At 34.1% G+C, this 18064-nt stretch overlaps 1 protein-coding gene across 2 annotated transcripts; it reads right to left on the bottom strand.

Annotated features, from left to right (window-relative positions):
- Window positions 1-3269: 3269 nt before the first annotated feature.
- On the bottom strand, window positions 3270-7811 carry LOC122274746 (endoribonuclease Dicer homolog 2-like). 2 transcript variants are annotated; one of them, XM_043083763.1, is made up of 9 exons: window positions 7649-7811; window positions 7255-7440; window positions 6834-7105; window positions 6284-6749; window positions 5965-6161; window positions 5669-5878; window positions 4667-5071; window positions 4046-4324; window positions 3270-3818 (listed from the first exon to the last, which is right to left on the bottom strand). In XM_043083763.1, exons 2-9 carry the CDS (start codon window positions 7361-7363, stop codon window positions 3459-3461), a joined length of 2298 nt encoding a protein of 765 aa, XP_042939697.1. In that variant the 5' UTR covers window positions 7364-7440; window positions 7649-7811; the 3' UTR covers window positions 3270-3458. The 2 variants fall into 2 exon arrangements, with proteins under 2 accessions (XP_042939697.1, XP_042939699.1); XM_043083765.1 differs by having other exon boundaries at window positions 7644-7800.
- Between the last annotated feature and the right edge of the window lie 10253 nt (window positions 7812-18064).

Here is an 18064-nt window from a genome sequence, read left to right as displayed (position 1 = left end):
TCGACGCAGCATAAGCTTGAGATTTGCTTTATTTTTCCTTTGCTGCGATTTCTCATTCGTTTAGGCTCATCTTTATTTTGAGTTTTTTTTTTTTTTTGTACTCAGTTTTTGTTATGGCTTTACTCAGATTAATTTTTATTATTAGAAACATCATGTGTAGCTAATTCTAAGACTTGGGTTGTGGAACGAGACTTGATTTGTTTTGGATTTTAGTATAGTGCAATATTTTGTCGATAAATGATGATTACTCTATATTACTAGTCGAATTTGAATTGAAAGTAGATTGTGGCTCTTGCTCTTGTTTTGTTGTTGACGTAAGGCACAACAAAAGCTTGAAAATTATCAAGGCTTCTCTTGATTGATTGTTAATGTATATTTGGCTAGTAAAGTAGAGAATCCCTTAGAAAAAATATTGCAAAGCTTGAGCATAACTTTTTATCTTCCGTTTATCAATGCCTTGACTGGATTGTTAATCGAGAAAATTATCTAGAATCTGAAATAAAGAGAGTTTCATACCCAACCCAAGTGTTCGTTAATTTGTTTGTTTTAGAAACTCTAATTTCAACTTCAATTATCTTCTTGCATTGCATTTGGATTTTATTTTCATCTCTCATACTTGATTCATTTGTTACTCACAAATCTCCTATACGCTTTGATAACCCATTGTCCCTGTGGAATACGATTCTGGACTTATCCTTAATACAACTTGACACTTCTACACTTGGAAGCACATTCGACCACGAGTCAGCCTCCTTATTTGGTCGTTCATTGTGGCTTGGTATGGCACCCTCGTCATAATCGGGATCTTTCCGTCTAAGGCTCTTGTTGTCTCCCTAGAGGGCCTCTATTTCTATACCATCTTCCTCAATTGTTCTTCCATCTCCAAAAGCTATGCTTCCATATTCGTAGAAGTAGTTTTTTGGCCATGGGTTGTGTGGAAGTGTGTTGTAGCAGGCATGTGAGAAAACATGTTGAGATGTCACAAGGAATTCTGTGTTGATCCAACGGATGATGCCATTGTTGAGGATGTGTTTCACCACCTTGTTCTATCAGCCTATGACAAGAAAAGATGTGAGCTTGGTGCACCTCTGATGCTTAAGTTAAAAATAAAGGTGTGATGTACTATAACGAAAGTCTAGGAAAAATTACCTCGGATCACCAATGCAAACGTTTTATATAGACGTGAATTCTTGCTAATGAGGATAGTTTGATCTTTTCCCCTCATCTTGAGGACTCGATTAGTGAGTCCCCGGGATTCAAATGAAGAAGGAAGAGTTACCTTTCTTAGACGAATATCCTGCTATTTCCTTAAGGGGGGGATATCTCTAACTGTCAATATTGGTTATTGTATTAATCCTGTTAGATGACATGAATTTCTTGGCGGCAAGTGTACAATATGCCCATCGTCTTCCAACTCATTTGGTCTATTGTATAGGCTTGAATCGCTATTGTTTGGCCCATTTAATAGGGTTGGAAAGACCTCTACATACAACAAGCTTTATTCAAAGCACGACCCATGAAGGCTCCTAGTTTGTATGGGATGTCCGATTTTCTTCCGAAAGTATTGGCATATTGTAGGATATTTGGTGAAAAAGACAGTGATGCCCTATCTAAATCAAAGTACTATCCACTCTGAGTTGAATGAAACTTTTATTGTTCTTATCACAAAGAAAAGTCAACTAGAGAAAATCCAAGAATTTTGGCCTCTCCATTTATGTTTACAAAATAATTGCTAAGATAATTACAAATAGGCAGACAAATATTTTGCCAAAAAATTATTTCTTCTAGTCAAAGTACCTTTTTTTAGGGAGGCTTATCACAAATAATATGCTTCTTGCTTATAAGATTATCCATTCTATAAAAAGGAGGAGAGGCGAATGTGGGGTTATGTATATTAAGTTGGATATGAATAAGGTTTATGATAGGGTAGAGTGGAAGTTTCTTGAAAAAGTGTTGATTAAGTTGGGTTTTGATAAGGAAAAAAAAAAAATAGAAAGCACTGATTTTTCATGTATCTCTTTGGTATCATACAAGATTTTAATTAATGGTCTAACTCCATCATCCTTTGTCCCATCACGGGGATTGAGACAAGTTGATCCATTGTCACCCTGCTTGTTTGCTATGTTTGCAAAAGGTTTATCCACTCTTATTCAAGATGCTGAAAATAAAAGGATGATTAAGGGGTAAAAGTATGTAATGGGGTGCCAACAATTAGTCACTTGTTTTTTTGTTGATGATAGTTTGATGTTTTGTCAAGCTACTGTTGCTGAAAATTATGCTCTCAAGGATTTGCTATAGATTTATGAAACAACTTCTGGACAACGATTAATCTGGGGGAAAAAAAAAACAGACTTATTAATTAGTAGAAATGTTGGTGGGGATGAATTTAGGCTATCAAGGATATTTGGAATGTATACTCCATTCAAGCATATGATCGTTATTTGGGCTTGCCATCTTTTGTTAGATGTTCTAAATTTGTAACTTTTTAGTATTTGAAACCACATATTTGAAATAAATTACGAGGTTAGAAAGAAAAATTCGGCTGGCCTATTACAAGGTTGGCCCAATATCTTCCTACATTAACTATGAGTTGCTTCTAACTGCCTAAGTCTTTTTGTAAAGATTTAGCATGTTTGCTTGATTTTGGTTGGGACAATGTGGATCTGAATGCAAAATGTATTGGGTTAGTTAGCCTACGATGTGTGCTTCTAAAATGCATTGAGGGTTGAGGTTCCGTGATTTGGAAATGTTTAATCGTTCGTTGCTTGCTAAACAAGGGTGTATATTGTTGAAAAAACACTGATTCATTGTTGTATAAGGTTTTTAAGGCCAAGTATTTCCCCTATACTTCTTTCTTATAGTCAATTATTGGGTGTAACCCTTCCATGTACTATGTGTAGAGGAGTATTTGTGCAGCAAAGGATGTTCTCATCAAGGGATATCTTTGGCGAATTGGGAATTGATATAGCATTAATGTTTGGAAAGATCAATGGGTGTCAAAAACGATTATGAGGTTGTTCATGTGGGAAGGCAGGGTAATGAACCAACATATTTATTAGCTCCACCTGCAAAATGAATTGAAGATACAGCACAATGGTGGCACTCCTATCCTGATTTCATTCCAAATAGCGTGATTGTAGATACTAATTTGTAATTGGTTATTTGTATTTGTATTAAGAGATTGGAACTGTTTACTGTAAGATGTCTTATGTTCTTGAACTTTGAATGAAATCAGAAGTTTATCAAAAAAAAAAAAAAAACATGTACACTTCCAAAATTACAACGTTGCTTTTTATTGCAGCTTCTTAAAAATAATAAGGCAAAATTTTACACCAAAAACAAAAACAAGAAAAGGAATTACAAAATCACTTTACACCAAATAAGAGCTTTGTAAGACATCATACTTAGAAATATAACAGTAATAACTCAACATCAATAGGTGCAAATTTTCCTAGGCTTTATATTCTTATCCTTTCAAAATCCTTCAAGGACTTCAAAACTTCTTTACAAGCTAATTTCTTTGCTGTTTTTCCATTGGTAGCTTCACCTCTATGCTCGAATAGGTGACCTTTAGCATTGACCTTTACTGTAATGTAACTAAGACCCTCATTGTCGTTGCGGTTCTTGTTTATCTCTTCCATTTCGTAATGCCTTTTTTGGCATAGTTCAGTCAACTCCTTCACAGGATGAGACATTGGCGTCTCAGGTGTGATCAGAGGCTCTAAAAGAGGCCTTATACTACCAAAGACCATCTCCTTATTGTATCCAGAATCTACAAGAATGGCACCTGCTAGAGACTCTATAATATCACCAAGTACCTGTCACAAATAAGAAAATATCCTATGATTTCTCGAATAAAATCAAAGAACATGAAAAGCCAAAACCTTTTTGTATTACACCCACAAGAATAAAGGATAGATCTTTTAAAAAAAGAAGACGGAGGTCATGAGAATAGGTGGGAAAAATAATACAAGCAGAGAAAGAGGAAATTAAACATCAACATAAAAGTCAACAAGGAAACAAATACAGCAGTAAGCACAATAACCTCGGTGAATGTGGTCTCGGCATCCCATCCAAAAGTTGATTCTGATGATAACTTCTCAAAATTGTTACAAGTTTTAACTATCTGCTTGTCGAGTTCTTGTGAGTCACGGAGGATGTGTTTGTGTAGTCCAAACTTAACTGCAGATCGTGCATAACATTCATTATTTACAGAAGCAGATCTCATGTCAGTTAACTGTTCTGGTGACAACCCAGGATATTCACAGTAGAAATTCTTGGTCATGAGATAATCCAAAACTGAGTCCCCAAGAAATTCAAGCCGCTGCACAAGTAACAAACCTTTAACAAAGTCAAGAATAACAAAAATTGAGGGATAAAGACTAACAAAAGAAACGAGGATAACTAAAACTCATGAAACAGAACTAAGAGAGGCATTATGACATAGATCACATGTTTGAGTGGTTTTGTTTCTGTGTTTCATCAGAAAATTCATATTATTGACAGTACGTGTCAACAGCAAAATGATTGCTCTTTGAATTTTCTCACGAAACAGGCACAGAAAAGTTGTATAAAATACATACAATATCAATAATATGAAGTTGCTATTCAAGTTGCCTGAGGAAATTAATGGCATAATTCTCAACTGAATTGCAATCAAATTTACCTCATAATCTCTTGGAATCTCGCGAAACATGCTACCATGGGTCAATGCTTCCACTAACAACGAAGGATCACGGAATGAGTAGTTCAATAGGGACTCCAAATGTCTGACATTGAGACGCTTCTCTGCATGAATTGGGAAGGGTCTCTCATATGGTGTTATGTGAAAATCTACCTTTATACCCAACCATTCCATAAATAATAATGCTGATGTTTCACCACCAATGCTAAGAAATGCACCAATTAGTGCCTCCACAACATCAGCAACAGTTTTACTTTCCATCTTCCTAGTTTCCCTAATATAGATTTTTCTCCTATTAAAAAGTAACTCCTCACTTAATGCACTACCCAATCTATCACCCAGAATGATCCACTTTTTCGGATTGAAGGACTCATCTCGAATAAATCCCTACAATTTGAAGAATGTAAAGCTAATCACATATACGATAAAAATGAACAATAGTTATCAGTATAGTCATAGAAAGGCAATATAGATTATCATGGGAGTTCCAATTGACCTGAAATTTTGATGAAAAAGTTAGCTCTATATTAATTAAATGCCTAAAGGTTTTTTAAAAAAAAAAAAATCCACTAAAAGAGGACATTTGGCAGTATTATTCATGTTGATTCACACAAATAGCTCAGGATCCTTGAGGAAAAAATATGTACAAGAGGGAGTAGAGAATGGCTTCGTAGGCAGAGTATACACCTCAACTAAACTTCAAAAATAAATAAATAAATAAATAAACAGAGAAAAACAAAGAGCTCACAGGAATTATATGCAAGCCGTTACAACAAGAAAATAAGGAAATAGAAAATACAAACATTAATACTATAATTATATGTATGATTGTTTGTATTTTATATATATTACATATAATATGTATATATATAGGATAGCAACAATAAATCTATTACAGATAGGGAAAAAAGAGAGGGAAGAATATAACAAATTCATGAGAATGGCCACTCCATGAATTTAAAGAATAAGTAAAAACACATTTACCGGAAGTTTGCGGTGACTTCCAAACTCGCAAAGAGCTGCATTTGAAATTATTTTTTCTTTCTTCGAAGTAAGGACACCCTCGGGTTGATCTTGATAGGTCTTAAAAAGCTGTTGACTCACCGCATATTTGAGAAATGAATCTCCAAGCGTTTCTAAGGATTCCAAGTCAAATGTCTCTTGGCATTTCTTCGTAGTAATTGCTTCCAAGACCTACCATCAAGATATGGTTAACAAATGCATAGTCGCTAATGAGGGGAACAACTAGCAAGAGCATATTTATAAGAAGGACAATGCACCTTGGAGATTGGAAGAACATCATTCTGCTTGCAATGATCCAAATGCATCATTTTTAAGTTGGCAGCTATAAGCAAAGACTCGAGCCGGTGCATGATTGAAGGAACAAATGAGAAAGAATAAAATGTATTGATTGATATCGGTGACATAACTACAGAACAAAGCTCCGGAGGCAATTCAACCGAAGGCATTCTTGATTCTGAAAAGATAAAACGTGTAACGTTTACTAATCATATGCCTAACCAAGAGAATCGTTATTGACTAGTGCTTGTGTCAAAGGAAAGGATGAGAATCTAACATATAAGAAGTAAGAACTTCAACCTTTCTCGTTCTGATTTTTGCATCTTTGAAGGTAATTTTTCACACGAAAAATGGGTCTCCCTCTAAGCATTTTGCCACGACGGTGGTGCTGCATACGTGAGTTTGCATTCAATTCCAGAATCCTAGTTGTGCAATACATTTGATCAGTGTGAGGGGTGTACACCAAAGAATCCTGAAGCAGGCAAGTGCATACAGGACCATCTTTGGTTTGTACAATACGAGCACAACCCTCGGGTAAAGAACAATTCAAGTGAGATTCACCATTCTTCTTCCACGAAAATAGCACAGAATTAACGCAAGGCCAATCAATGATCTCAGGTCTCTGATGCTTTGCAGTGGCTGGGAGCAAAAGATAATCAGTCTCAGCTCCCAAAATATCTCCATCCATACGCTCGTTTAAACTTTTCAAATCATGATGAATAAGAACACTTAAAAGAGTATTCTGAAACCTTCTACACAAAAGGACCTGCAAACAAAATGCTTTATTATTTAATATACCACTTGAACTTACAAAGTAACGCAAAGTGAAAAATACAGAGAGAGAGGTGACCTGATCTGTGGTGAGATTAATCTCTTCTACATATTTAAAGTTCACTGTCAAACTACCCCTGCCAACATGCAAGTCAAAATGCAAGCTTCCAAGTTCAGCTTCTAGCTTATTTCTCAGGACAAGCACAATATCATGAACTGGAATTTCGTAAACAAATTTCTGCTCCAGCTCCATTAAGTAGTAATGATACGATATATTCGAATTCTTTGGAATATGACCGACCAGTTCTGGTGGGAAATAACTGGGTTGCTCATCAATATAAGTTTCGTTCCCTGTAGATTTAATAGTTACAGATACGAGTATAAGTGGCAATCATCAAAAGGTTTAAAAAACGTTCCTGTCTTACATATGGCATTGTAAGCATAAAATGGATAACGGTCAGTGCTTGAAGAATTAAACACCCACAATACAATAAATTTACCCCTTTCTTGATAATCAGCTTCTTCCACAAGATTATCTCTCAATGCACCAATCTCATGAATTTGATTGCATGCTTCAAGGCAGGCAGTTTCTTCCATGATTTCTTCCATGATCTCAGAATTCCTGTTTCATTATTGAACAAAGATTTGCAAAGGAAAGCTCTTGGGAAATGCAAGTCTTCTGATCCCTGATCAATGAACAGAACACATAGCAGCATGAGATAATAAAGATTACCGATGAGGAACAACTAACCAATCTGAAGATAAGAGTCACAGTTGCAACAATGCTTGCAACACTATAAAATCTATCGTCAATTGAATCAAATATAGTTGAGGCAGAGTGTGATTGAAGGGGAAAAAAGAGGAAGTAATAGAGAGAAGAGTTCCAAACCATACGGGAGTGAGTGGATAGAATCTAAAAGAACTTCGACAAATAACTGGGCTGCAGAGAATGAAGCAGCTCATACAATGCTGTGTTGTTATACACAGGCAGCAACGAGATCTTACCGAAGGCTCGTGCTAGGTGACGGGAAAATACGTGGAAAATCTATTTGCTTACTTGCCAAGAAACTTCCTGCCCAAGGCTTAGGAAAAAGACACTGTGATTAGAGAAATGCTTGGAAGTTGACTAGTTGGTAGACTCTACCTAGCATTTCTATTAAAAAATGTATTAAGTTATTATTTTTTTATTAAATATTAAAAAAATTCTTAATATTTAAGAAAAAAACAATATAATGATAATCAGTAAATTACTAAATTCTATCGATAGATCTTCGGTTTCACTAAAACTACTCATTGTTATTACTACTACTATTTTTTATTATTATTATAAATAAAACCACAAAGTTATCACTATAGGCATAGTCATAGGATTCTATTTCTTTATTAAATTCTTCATTTTTGTAGTAATAATAATAAAAGTTTAATTAACCAATTCTTTTTTTTTTAATTTTAAAACAAAAGTTATATTAAAAAACTATATTCTAACAATATTTTAATTTTATAATATTTTTATTCAATTTTTTCTTTACCATTTTTCAAAATCTCATAAAATATCTCAACTAAAACTACATTAATACTATTTACAAACTATTTCACTATTATTTAAATATCATCTTATCTTATTAATCAAACGAGACCCAAAATAGATATTATTAAATATAGTAACACACATAGTGTAACTATTTCTCAATAAAAATTAGATAATATAATTCAATCAGACGAATAAAGAGGATGTTTATTGAAAAACTCATTGCCATCATGTTTTATGCTTATATTAGGATCCAAAGCACTGCTAAATAGGTCTTTGTCACGTAAAAAATGATTAGGGCCTAACTACCATCAAAGCTCTATCCCAACTATAAATGAGAATCACTACCATCAGAGCTCTATACCAACTATATATGAGAATATATAGGGAACGGAGAGTAATTATACACATACAACTCTTTTTACACTTCTTTAGACAACTATGTTTTAAAATGTATATCTGTAAAATGATATTACTTGTATAAATTATTTTATAAAAATGTCTCTTATTTAAAACAGAATTGTATAAGAGTTATTCTGTGTATCATTTTTCGTATGAGAATATATAGGAAATGCAAGTTTGGCTAAAACCAACAAAGATACAAACCGGCTCAATACGTTTTGGGGCTTAAGACTAAAATTTTGAACGAGACTTTTTTTTTTTTTTTAATTTTTTTAAAAAAAATTTCTTTTTATATTTACATTACTTTTTTATTTAAAAATAACACATATAGTTTTGTAAAGTAAAATTACTAATTAAGATTTTATACCATTTTTCCAATTGATAACTAACTTTATTAGAAACTTTTTGATTTAGGGAGAATTTTATCAAATCTAATTTTACATTACGTGCTTTAGACTCTTAAGGTTTGTTAGGGAACACAGCTATTCTTATATATTCTCAAATATTCTCAAATTTAACTTTTTCTTTCTCATTTCACAAAATCTAATAAAATATCTTAATCCAAACTATTTCATTACTATTCACATATATTTTGAGATATTTTTAGTATCCAAACAAGCCTTAAAAGTAATTATAATCATTATTGTCAATAAAATTCTATAAACAACTTATACATTTGGGAAAAGGACCCTTGTCTCTTCAAAGGATTATACAAAAAATCTTATGAAAACTCAAAAATTAGATTTTGATATTTATAATTTTTACATTATATATCAAATTACTAATGACAAAAGGAGAAGCGTATTCTTAGAATGAGGGTACCTGAAATAATTATTATGTGGGATATTTTTAAAACTAATAATGACATAATATCTATCTAATACTTTTGATGTTCTCTCATTGAGTTAATTAATTTTTTTTAATTACGCTTTTTTTTCTTTTTAAAAAATTATATTTAAATTATTTTTTTGGGCCTTCTTCCACTATGGACCTTAGGCAATTGTCTAACTTGCCTAATAGAAGAGCCGGCCTTGTAGATCGACCTATTTCATAAGACAGTACAAATCGTGTCATATCATTCGTTTATTTAAAGAGTTGTGTATAAGTTGATGAGTTTTATAAATTTAATTAATTAAGTTATATTTAATTAATAAAAATCGTGTAATTTTGTTTTATTTTATATATTCGCACTAAGAAATTGAGTTATGCTTATTAATTATGATTATGGAAATTAATTATAAAATTGATGTTGGCATGATTTGAGTAATAATTAAATATGAGTTATTGATACAATTTGTGATTGCAAGATATGAAATTGTGTACCCTATGTACTTGGAATTGTTATAATAGTTTTGTAGAGTTGGCTTGAACGTTCTCATAGATGATTCCTTTGGTTAATAATATAAAAACTATGTATAATGTATAACATATACTTTTAATCATAAGCTCACACACTACTTTCTTTTTTCTTTTACCAAATGTTTGGTATATGGATTGTAAATGGTATGGCAATTAACATTTATAAATTATTATACTTTGTTAATCTGACCTCTCTTGTTTCTATGTGTTACGATTGGATGAATGAAATGAAGCTTCTGAATTAATGAAGCCTCATGACCAGCACGTGACTTGTAAGCTACTTCAAACCGAGGCCAAGTTTGAGCCGTAGGATCAGTACACGTGGAGCCATCTGTCATGACCTATATATGTATCGCTTCAGCCGTCTGTTTAACCTAATTCATTTTGTATTCTGTTTCAGCCGATTGAGAGAAGGGGGGTTCGAGAGAGAGAACAGAGAGGGGGGAACTAGGGTTTCATTTGGGGAGAAAATATTCGATTTTCTTGAGTGTAAATGAGTGCTCTGTAATAAAAGAGAGTTTCTAAGGCTTCTCTGTGATGGACAATGATATCAATAAAGCTCTGAGGCCCATTCCTGCCGTGGACGTAGACCATTATGGTCGAACCATGTAAATCGGTTGTGTTGTTCTCTCTTGCATTATCTTTGCTTTATTTCTCTATTTTCTTGATGATTAATATTGCTATTATTTGATTCCTTGGTTATTATCTGGATCTGTTTGGATATTAGGGTTTAATCACAATCTGTTGGTTCTGTTCTGGTTAAATCAGTATTTACTTTCAATGTCATTACATGTTATACAGTTTGTATATATATATGCTGAAAAGATTATTCTGAACATATCTGTATAGAGTCTTGCATTCGGTTTTGAATCTTTAGTATAAACTAAGTGTTGTACAAAGGAGAGACTCGGGCATATATCTTAATAAGATAATGAGTAGAAGAATTCAATTAGTTTAAGAAAAATAAACTCAAACAATATTTTTTAAAAAATTTTAAAAAATAAAAAAATTGTGTGGACTTATGTAAAGCAAAGCTTTATATTATATATATATATATATGTGTGTGTGTGTGTGTGTGTGTGTGTGTGCGTGTGCTTATAATATATGTGTGTGTGTGTGTGTGTGTGTGTGTGTGTGTGTGTGTGTGTGTTAATCTAGTCATATGTAAGATTTCAATAAACTCAACTCAACTTATTATGATTATTCAGCCAAAGCATCTTTTAGAGAGAGAACCTTTGACTTCTCTCTAGAAACCTAGCCAAAGTAGAACCAATTCAGGGGGTGGGGGGGGGGGGGGGGAAGGGTGGCATGAGGCTTCGGCTCCATCCTCCCTCCTTTTTTCTTTTATTAGTGACTGTTTATTTAGATTTGTTTTAAACTCTTGTTTTTGGTTTTTGGATAAGTTCTCGGTGAAGGTTTGAAGAGGGAAGCTGTATTGCCACGACTCTTACGCCAAGGCCTTGCCCTCAACTCACCCCAATACCCCTCTTTCCGGTCGTATATGGCGACGTGTTGTCGTTGAGTGGTGCAGAAGCGTGGGCTGACCTGGCAGAGAGGATTCGGTGGTCAGATGTTTGGCCTCGGGTCTTTTGGGGTGAGTGGCCGAGCGGTGGCTCTTGCAAATGGTTTTAGCAATTGCTCTGTTTTCGGGTTATAACAGGGGCGGCGTGGGCTGGCTGTGGAGTGCAGAGGGCCACTGGAGTGGCTGTTGGTGCTGCTGGAATGTGGGGGAGGTACCGCCGGGGCGCGACTAAGCAGAAAGATCTTAGGATGCGGCATGGCCTGTCCTCAAAACCTACTTTGATGAGAGCATTGCAGGGTTGGGAAAGAGATGGGCGGGGGAAGATGCAGAGGCTAGAAGAGATGAAGATGGGCGGCGGCGGCAAAGTGATGAGATGAAACCCTAATGGGTTGGGCTCCCAAGTGCATACAAGCTGGGCCTTTAGCTTAGGTTGGGCCCATTTGCTTTACAGCCCATTATCAGTTTTATTTTATGTATTTGTAATTATTAGTCTGTTTTAATCTTTATAAATAATAAAAATAGGCTAGTGTCTCACTCCTCTTTTGGAGGAAGGCGGGTGTTTGTCCTACTCCTCTTTTGGAGTAAGGTAGGTGTTAGTACTCTTTCTCCTTGGGAGGAGAGCGTGTGGTTGTACTCCTCCTCCTTGAGAGGATGGAGCGTGAGTGTACTTCTCTTCTTTGAAAGAAAGGTTGTTTTAGCTCTGTTTTGATAGAGCGCTTTCTCTTTTGACTGCTGTCAGGAGAGAATGTATAGAAGTTTAGACAATGTCCATCACAAAGAAATTTGTTGGCGGGGAAGCTCCTGAGCAATTGCGTTAGTTGAGTTATAGTCTGGTTCTCTTGTATTAATAAGTCATAGTTATAACTTCGTTTATGAATGAATGCAATGAAGCATATTTCCATTAAAAACAAAAAACTCAATTTATTACGGGCCATATAGATTGTGTTATGTCGTTCGTTTATTTAAAGGGTAGTGTTTGAGTTGATGAGTTTATAAATTTAATTAATTAAGTTATATTTAAATTTAGATTCTTTATACTCGTCATCCTTCACCACACACCATATTTAATTTTTTATTTTATTTTTGCTAAACTAAAGGAATACTCTACTCATTATCCATAAACCAAACATTAGTTTTGTAGTCATAGAGTGTGCAAGCACACCGCACAATACTTTTGAAAAGCGTAAGTAAATACGAAATCTATATGAAAAAACTAATTTCTTAGTAGTGGATTCCATTCATTTTCAAAAAGAGTACCTGGCACTTGCACAGCCAATAAATATATCTAACATTATTCTATAGTCCAACATGTATGACTATATATGACTTGGCACCACACAATTGGAATTCGCATTTCGGTCCCATGTTTGACCTTTTTTTAAGGTTTGGTTTGTCTACTGAAAATTTTTAGATGAAAATTTTAAGTTTTAAGATGAAATATTAAAATATTATATTTTAATATAGAATTTTCTCTTATTAAAAAGTAACTCCTCACTTAATGCACTACCCAATCTATCACCTGGAATGATCCACTTTTTCGGATCGAAGGACTCATCTCAAATAAATCCCTACAATTTGAAGAATGTAAAGCTAATCACATATACAATAAAAATGAACAATAGTTATCAGTATAGTCATAGAAAAGCAATATAGATTATCATGTCACAAGGGGAGTTCCATTTGACCTGAAATTTGGATGAAAAAGTTAGATCTATATTAACTAAATGCCTAAAATTTTTTCAAAACAAATCCACTAAAAGAGGACATTTGGCAGTATTATTCATGTTGATTCATACATATAGCACAGGATCCTTGAGGAAAAAATATTTACAAGAGGGAGTAGAGAATGACTTCATAGGCAGAGTATACACCTCAATTAAAATTAAAAAAAAAAAAAGGAAATAGAGAATACATTAATACTATATGTTGATGACGTAAAAATCGCTCAACAGGCTAAAAAGGGAGAAAGAGTCATTCCCGGCCCACCAACGCGATTCGGGCCTCCATTGGTGTCGTTTGGGCCTCCCAGTGCCAGCGGAGCCATACTGCATCGGTGCATGCATACATGGCAATGAATAGAAGGCAAATGCAGAGAAAATAGAAAGAGTTGGACGCAAGGATTTATGTGGTTCTGAGCTAGGCCTATGTCCACAGGTCTGGGGAGGGGAAATTTACTATAATATTTTGGTTCTTGTTTATAGTTTATCATGATCTCTCATGCCTCACTATACAATAATGACCCTGAATATATACTGGAAGAGAATCCCTACGCTGGAGTCTTCGGTCTAGAACTTGGAAGTGGAGTTGAAGGAGAAGAAGAAGTCGAGAGAGAGAAGCCATGAAGAAAGAACTTTTTCCTTTTAAATGCCCCCTGACACCCTCCCTACCCTGTTTTCTATCTTTCCCCTGAATCAACTGTGCAATGTGGGGCTCAGAGGCGGTAGGAAGCACGGAGCTTAGAGGCGGCAGGAGGCTGCCTCGACTGCACACCCGAACTCGGAGGCGACGGGAGGCTAGCTCAATGCGTTGTGCAGTCGAGCCAGCCTCATGCCACACCCGAGCTCCGCGCTCGCACATTGCGCAGTCGCAGACGCCTCTCACCTAAATTTTCCCTCAAAGGCATTTACTGCTTAACACAAACAGAATATTTTATTTTCTTACTAACGAATTTTGTTGTGTATTTTTTCTCTTACAGATTCTTAAGGACTTTTGTTAGCACTTGTCACCCTTAAGAATCGCAGGGTACTATGAGAGAGGTAAAATCCTAGGGCCCAGGGCCCAAGCTCAGCCCACCTGGTTGGGTTCTAGAAGACAAGAGGGGACAATATGTGAGAGAAGGCATGGGGTGTCAGGAAGGAATGAGAATATATAAAGTAGGGTAGGGGGTGTTAGGGGGGCATTTAAAAGGAAAAAATTCTCTCTTCGTGGCTTCTCTCTCTCGACTTCTTCTTCTCCTTCAACTCCACTTCCAAGCTCCAGACTGAAGACTCCAGCATAGGGATTCTCCTCCAGTAAATAAATGTTCAAAGTCATTATTATACAGTGAGGCATGAGAGATCATAAGAAACTATAAACAAGAACCAGAATATTATAGTAAATTTCCCCTCCCCAAACTCATGGACGTAAGCCTAGTGCTAAACTACGTAAATACTTGTGTCCAATTCTCTCTATTTTTTCTGTATTTACTTTCTATTCATCTCCATGTAAGGACGCATCGATGTCGTATGGCTGCGTTGGAACACTGCTGGGAGGCCTAAATGACACCGATAGAAGCCTTTATCGTGACGGTGGGCTGGAATGACTCTTTCTCTCCCTCCGACGGTGGATCTTTCGTGGTTTAATCTTAATCCATTGTCTCTTGTATATATGTTAGGATGTTAGTTTGATGATTTTTTGTGTTAGTTTCAAAGATATAATTTTTGAAGCAAGAGAATACTCAGTTGGGCCAAAGGTTTGATATTTTCAGTTAGATCCATGTTTTGGTTTATTTTTAGCTATGTTAGTTTAAGTTTAATGTTTGGATATGCCTTAGGTCACATTTTCAAACCATATGATGTTTTTTGATTTGAAGATGTGATCATCTTATGCCATAGATCAAGCATTTGTTCAAATCTATTTAAGAGAAAATTTTTGTTTTTGGACTAAGTCTGGAGTCGAGTACTTCAAGTGATATTTTATAATTTTTGGTGACTTTTGTGTGATGATTCAAATCATTTTAGTTCATAGGAATGTGTTATGAATATTTTAAAAGAAAGATTTGTTTTTTTTTATTTTTGAGTTCTTAGAGATGTTTTGAAATAGGTCAAACCTTGTGATTCAAGAGTTTGTATTTTTAATTAAAATGTTTAGATCGTTTTACTAAAACATTTTGTGTTGATGATTAGTATGTTTTTGTTGGATATTTTAAGTATATTTTTAAACTTATGATAGGAGGATATTTGTTGTAAAATTTCGGTTCGATCATGAGTTTTGAAGTTGGAAGAATTGCAACAAAAATCAAGGGAAATGACCTATGGAAACCATAGTGTGTTTTTCCATGATTATGGTTTATTTTAAAATTTTTTAAGTTGATATTTGAGTTTAAGATAAAATTTATATAAGGAATGTAAATTTTGGTAATTTTTCAACTGCAGCTCATGTTCATGTTATACATACTCAAGTAGGTACATATACCTGTTACGGGATCTTTACATTACGTACTCAACGTAGGTACAAATACCTGTGGTATGATGCGTATGTTAACGTACTCACAACTGATATAGATACTTATGATGTGATGTGATGTGGTATCAACAGAGGCACACGGCTCAAGGGAACCTATGTATTATCCACATGTTTTGTTTTAATTAACCAGTTTATTTATGAAACAAGATTTGAAATTCATGTTCAGTTTCAAGTTCAATTTAAATAAATTTCTTCATATTTAAATGGTTTAACAACAAAAATTAAATTATCCTAAACTTCATTCCTTCTTGTATTTATCATTCTTATTCCGAATTTACAATTTTAATGTTTTTAGTATTAGTTAAAATGGAAGTTTGGAAGGACCACAATGCAAGGATTTGTTCAAAACGAAATAAGTGGACCTAGCCCCGTAAATAAGTCAAGTTCAAACAAGTAGTGAATGACCAAACTCTGTTCGTTTAATTTGTTTACTATCAAATTATAGTTTATGTTCATAAGCAGTTCATTCATTATTCAAATGAGATCAAACGTGTTCATTAGTTATTTAATTTTGACAAAACTAAATAACTAAATCTACTTTGGGATTTTGTAAATTTCGTTATATTGTTTATATATGTAAACATATATCATATAAGAAACTATGGGTGAAAACTTTTCGGTTTGGACAGGAAAAACCGACCGGAATGAATGGTTTAGTCCCATTTGGTCCGGACCAGACCGGTTCGAATTCACCCCTACTCGGTTTTGGTCCATAGTGTTTTCAAAATTTAGTTTTCGATCAGGTCTTATGGTGTGGTTTTTTTTTTTTTTTTTTTTAAACGAACCAAACCGAAACTGATCGAATCACTTATATATAAACTTTTTAAGTATTTTATTATATATAGAATATATTATTTATATATAGATTATTTTATTTATAATTTTCTCTAATCTATCACTACTGATCATATAAAATATAAAATAATATATGCTATCAATTAACTAATATATCATACAATAAATTATATGATTATATATATTATTATATGTAAATGCATACTTTACTCAAATACTAAGTTTAGTAACTACTCATACCATAAATATAATTAGAATTGTTTTTTTTAATAAATTAGTTACATAATCGAGCTCACTTAATTCTGATTTTACTAATTCAATTAATTTTTTGTATTAATTTATTTACCAATAAAAGAAAAGAGTAAAAAAATATTCCGAAATTATAAGGACTTAACCAGATCGAATTAGAGCAATTGGCCATTTACAGTCTACTCCAGTTTTTAGTATTAATTGGTCCAGTCCAGAAAAAAGGGTAGATCGAAATTTTCAATCCGTAATCCTAAACCGGATCTCACCGATTACACTCTTATTAAAAAATATTATTTTCTATTATCTTTTTAAATAACTGAAATACTCTTAATATGACGTTAGCAATAATACCATAAAATAATGAATATAAGTTGTAAGAATCAAATCAAGTTTTAAATGAGTGGCGACAGATCATAACTTTATATTCAGACAAAAATAAAATAAAAAAAATTTCCAAAGGGTATTCTTTACTTCCGGCCCTAACTCCACACGAACGTCTCGCTTGTAGGCGCCCTCCCAACTTTATTCCTACTTCCACTGATCAAGTAATCAATCAGGACGCCTTTGGAGAAAGAGAGACTTCTCACTTTCCTTGTAACCAATGGGAGGCAAATTACTTGGTGACCAAGTTTGAGGCGAATCTAGAGTAGTCTTTCAAGCTTTTGTTTCAATTTCAAATCAAATTCAGCCCAAAATACAAGGATGGAATCATCCCATAACTGCTTAGGTTTCAATGAAATATTAAAATGAAAAAACCCAAAAACAACTTCTAAATGTATTTCTTAATTAATGCTTAACGAGGCTTAAGAGAAAGGGCATACTTGACAGCGAAAGGCGGATTCCCAGCGTGTGTTGCCGAGTCACATAGATAGCGATAGATGTCGGACTATATGAGTTAAATTTAAATACGACAATTACTTGTACGAACAGATCACATGAAACGACCTGTATAGCCTATAATGACTTCATGAGTTGAATTTATATAAAAAATAATGCGGGATATGTCTTTTATAAAAATGTAGATATTATTAGTATTTTTTTCATGGTAGAATTCAATTTTTTTACAGATGAATTACGCGAGTGATAGTCATGGACTGGTATGACTATGCCGAGGGACCAAAAAAGAAGACCAAAGAGAGAATCAACGACAGTGATAGGTTTGTCGTTTATAATAATGCCTTTTTTTCGAAGCCTTTTAGGCAGGAGTACCTTGGCCCGAAAGCAAATGGAA

Source organism: Carya illinoinensis, chromosome 8 (genome assembly GCF_018687715.1).
Source record: "Carya illinoinensis cultivar Pawnee chromosome 8, C.illinoinensisPawnee_v1, whole genome shotgun sequence".
Lineage (NCBI taxonomy): Eukaryota > Viridiplantae > Streptophyta > Magnoliopsida > Fagales > Juglandaceae > Carya > Carya illinoinensis.
Note: the sequence above shows the minus strand (reverse complement) of the source record. Positions and strands in the feature narration are given on the sequence as shown.

Excerpts from the sequence above, each read along its gene's own strand:
- LOC122274746 (XM_043083763.1), bottom strand. The coding sequence starts at position 7,363 with ATGGAAGAAATCATGGAAGAAACTGCCTGCCTTGAAGCATGCAATCAA. Across the intron at positions 7,106-7,254 it reads AGCTGATTATCAAGAAAGGG|GGAACGAAACTTATATTGAT; the intron begins GTAAATTTATTG and ends TTAAATCTACAG. Across the intron at positions 5,072-5,668 it reads GAAGTCACCGCAAACTTCCG|GGATTTATTCGAGATGAGTC; the intron begins GTAAATGTGTTT and ends TTCAAATTGTAG.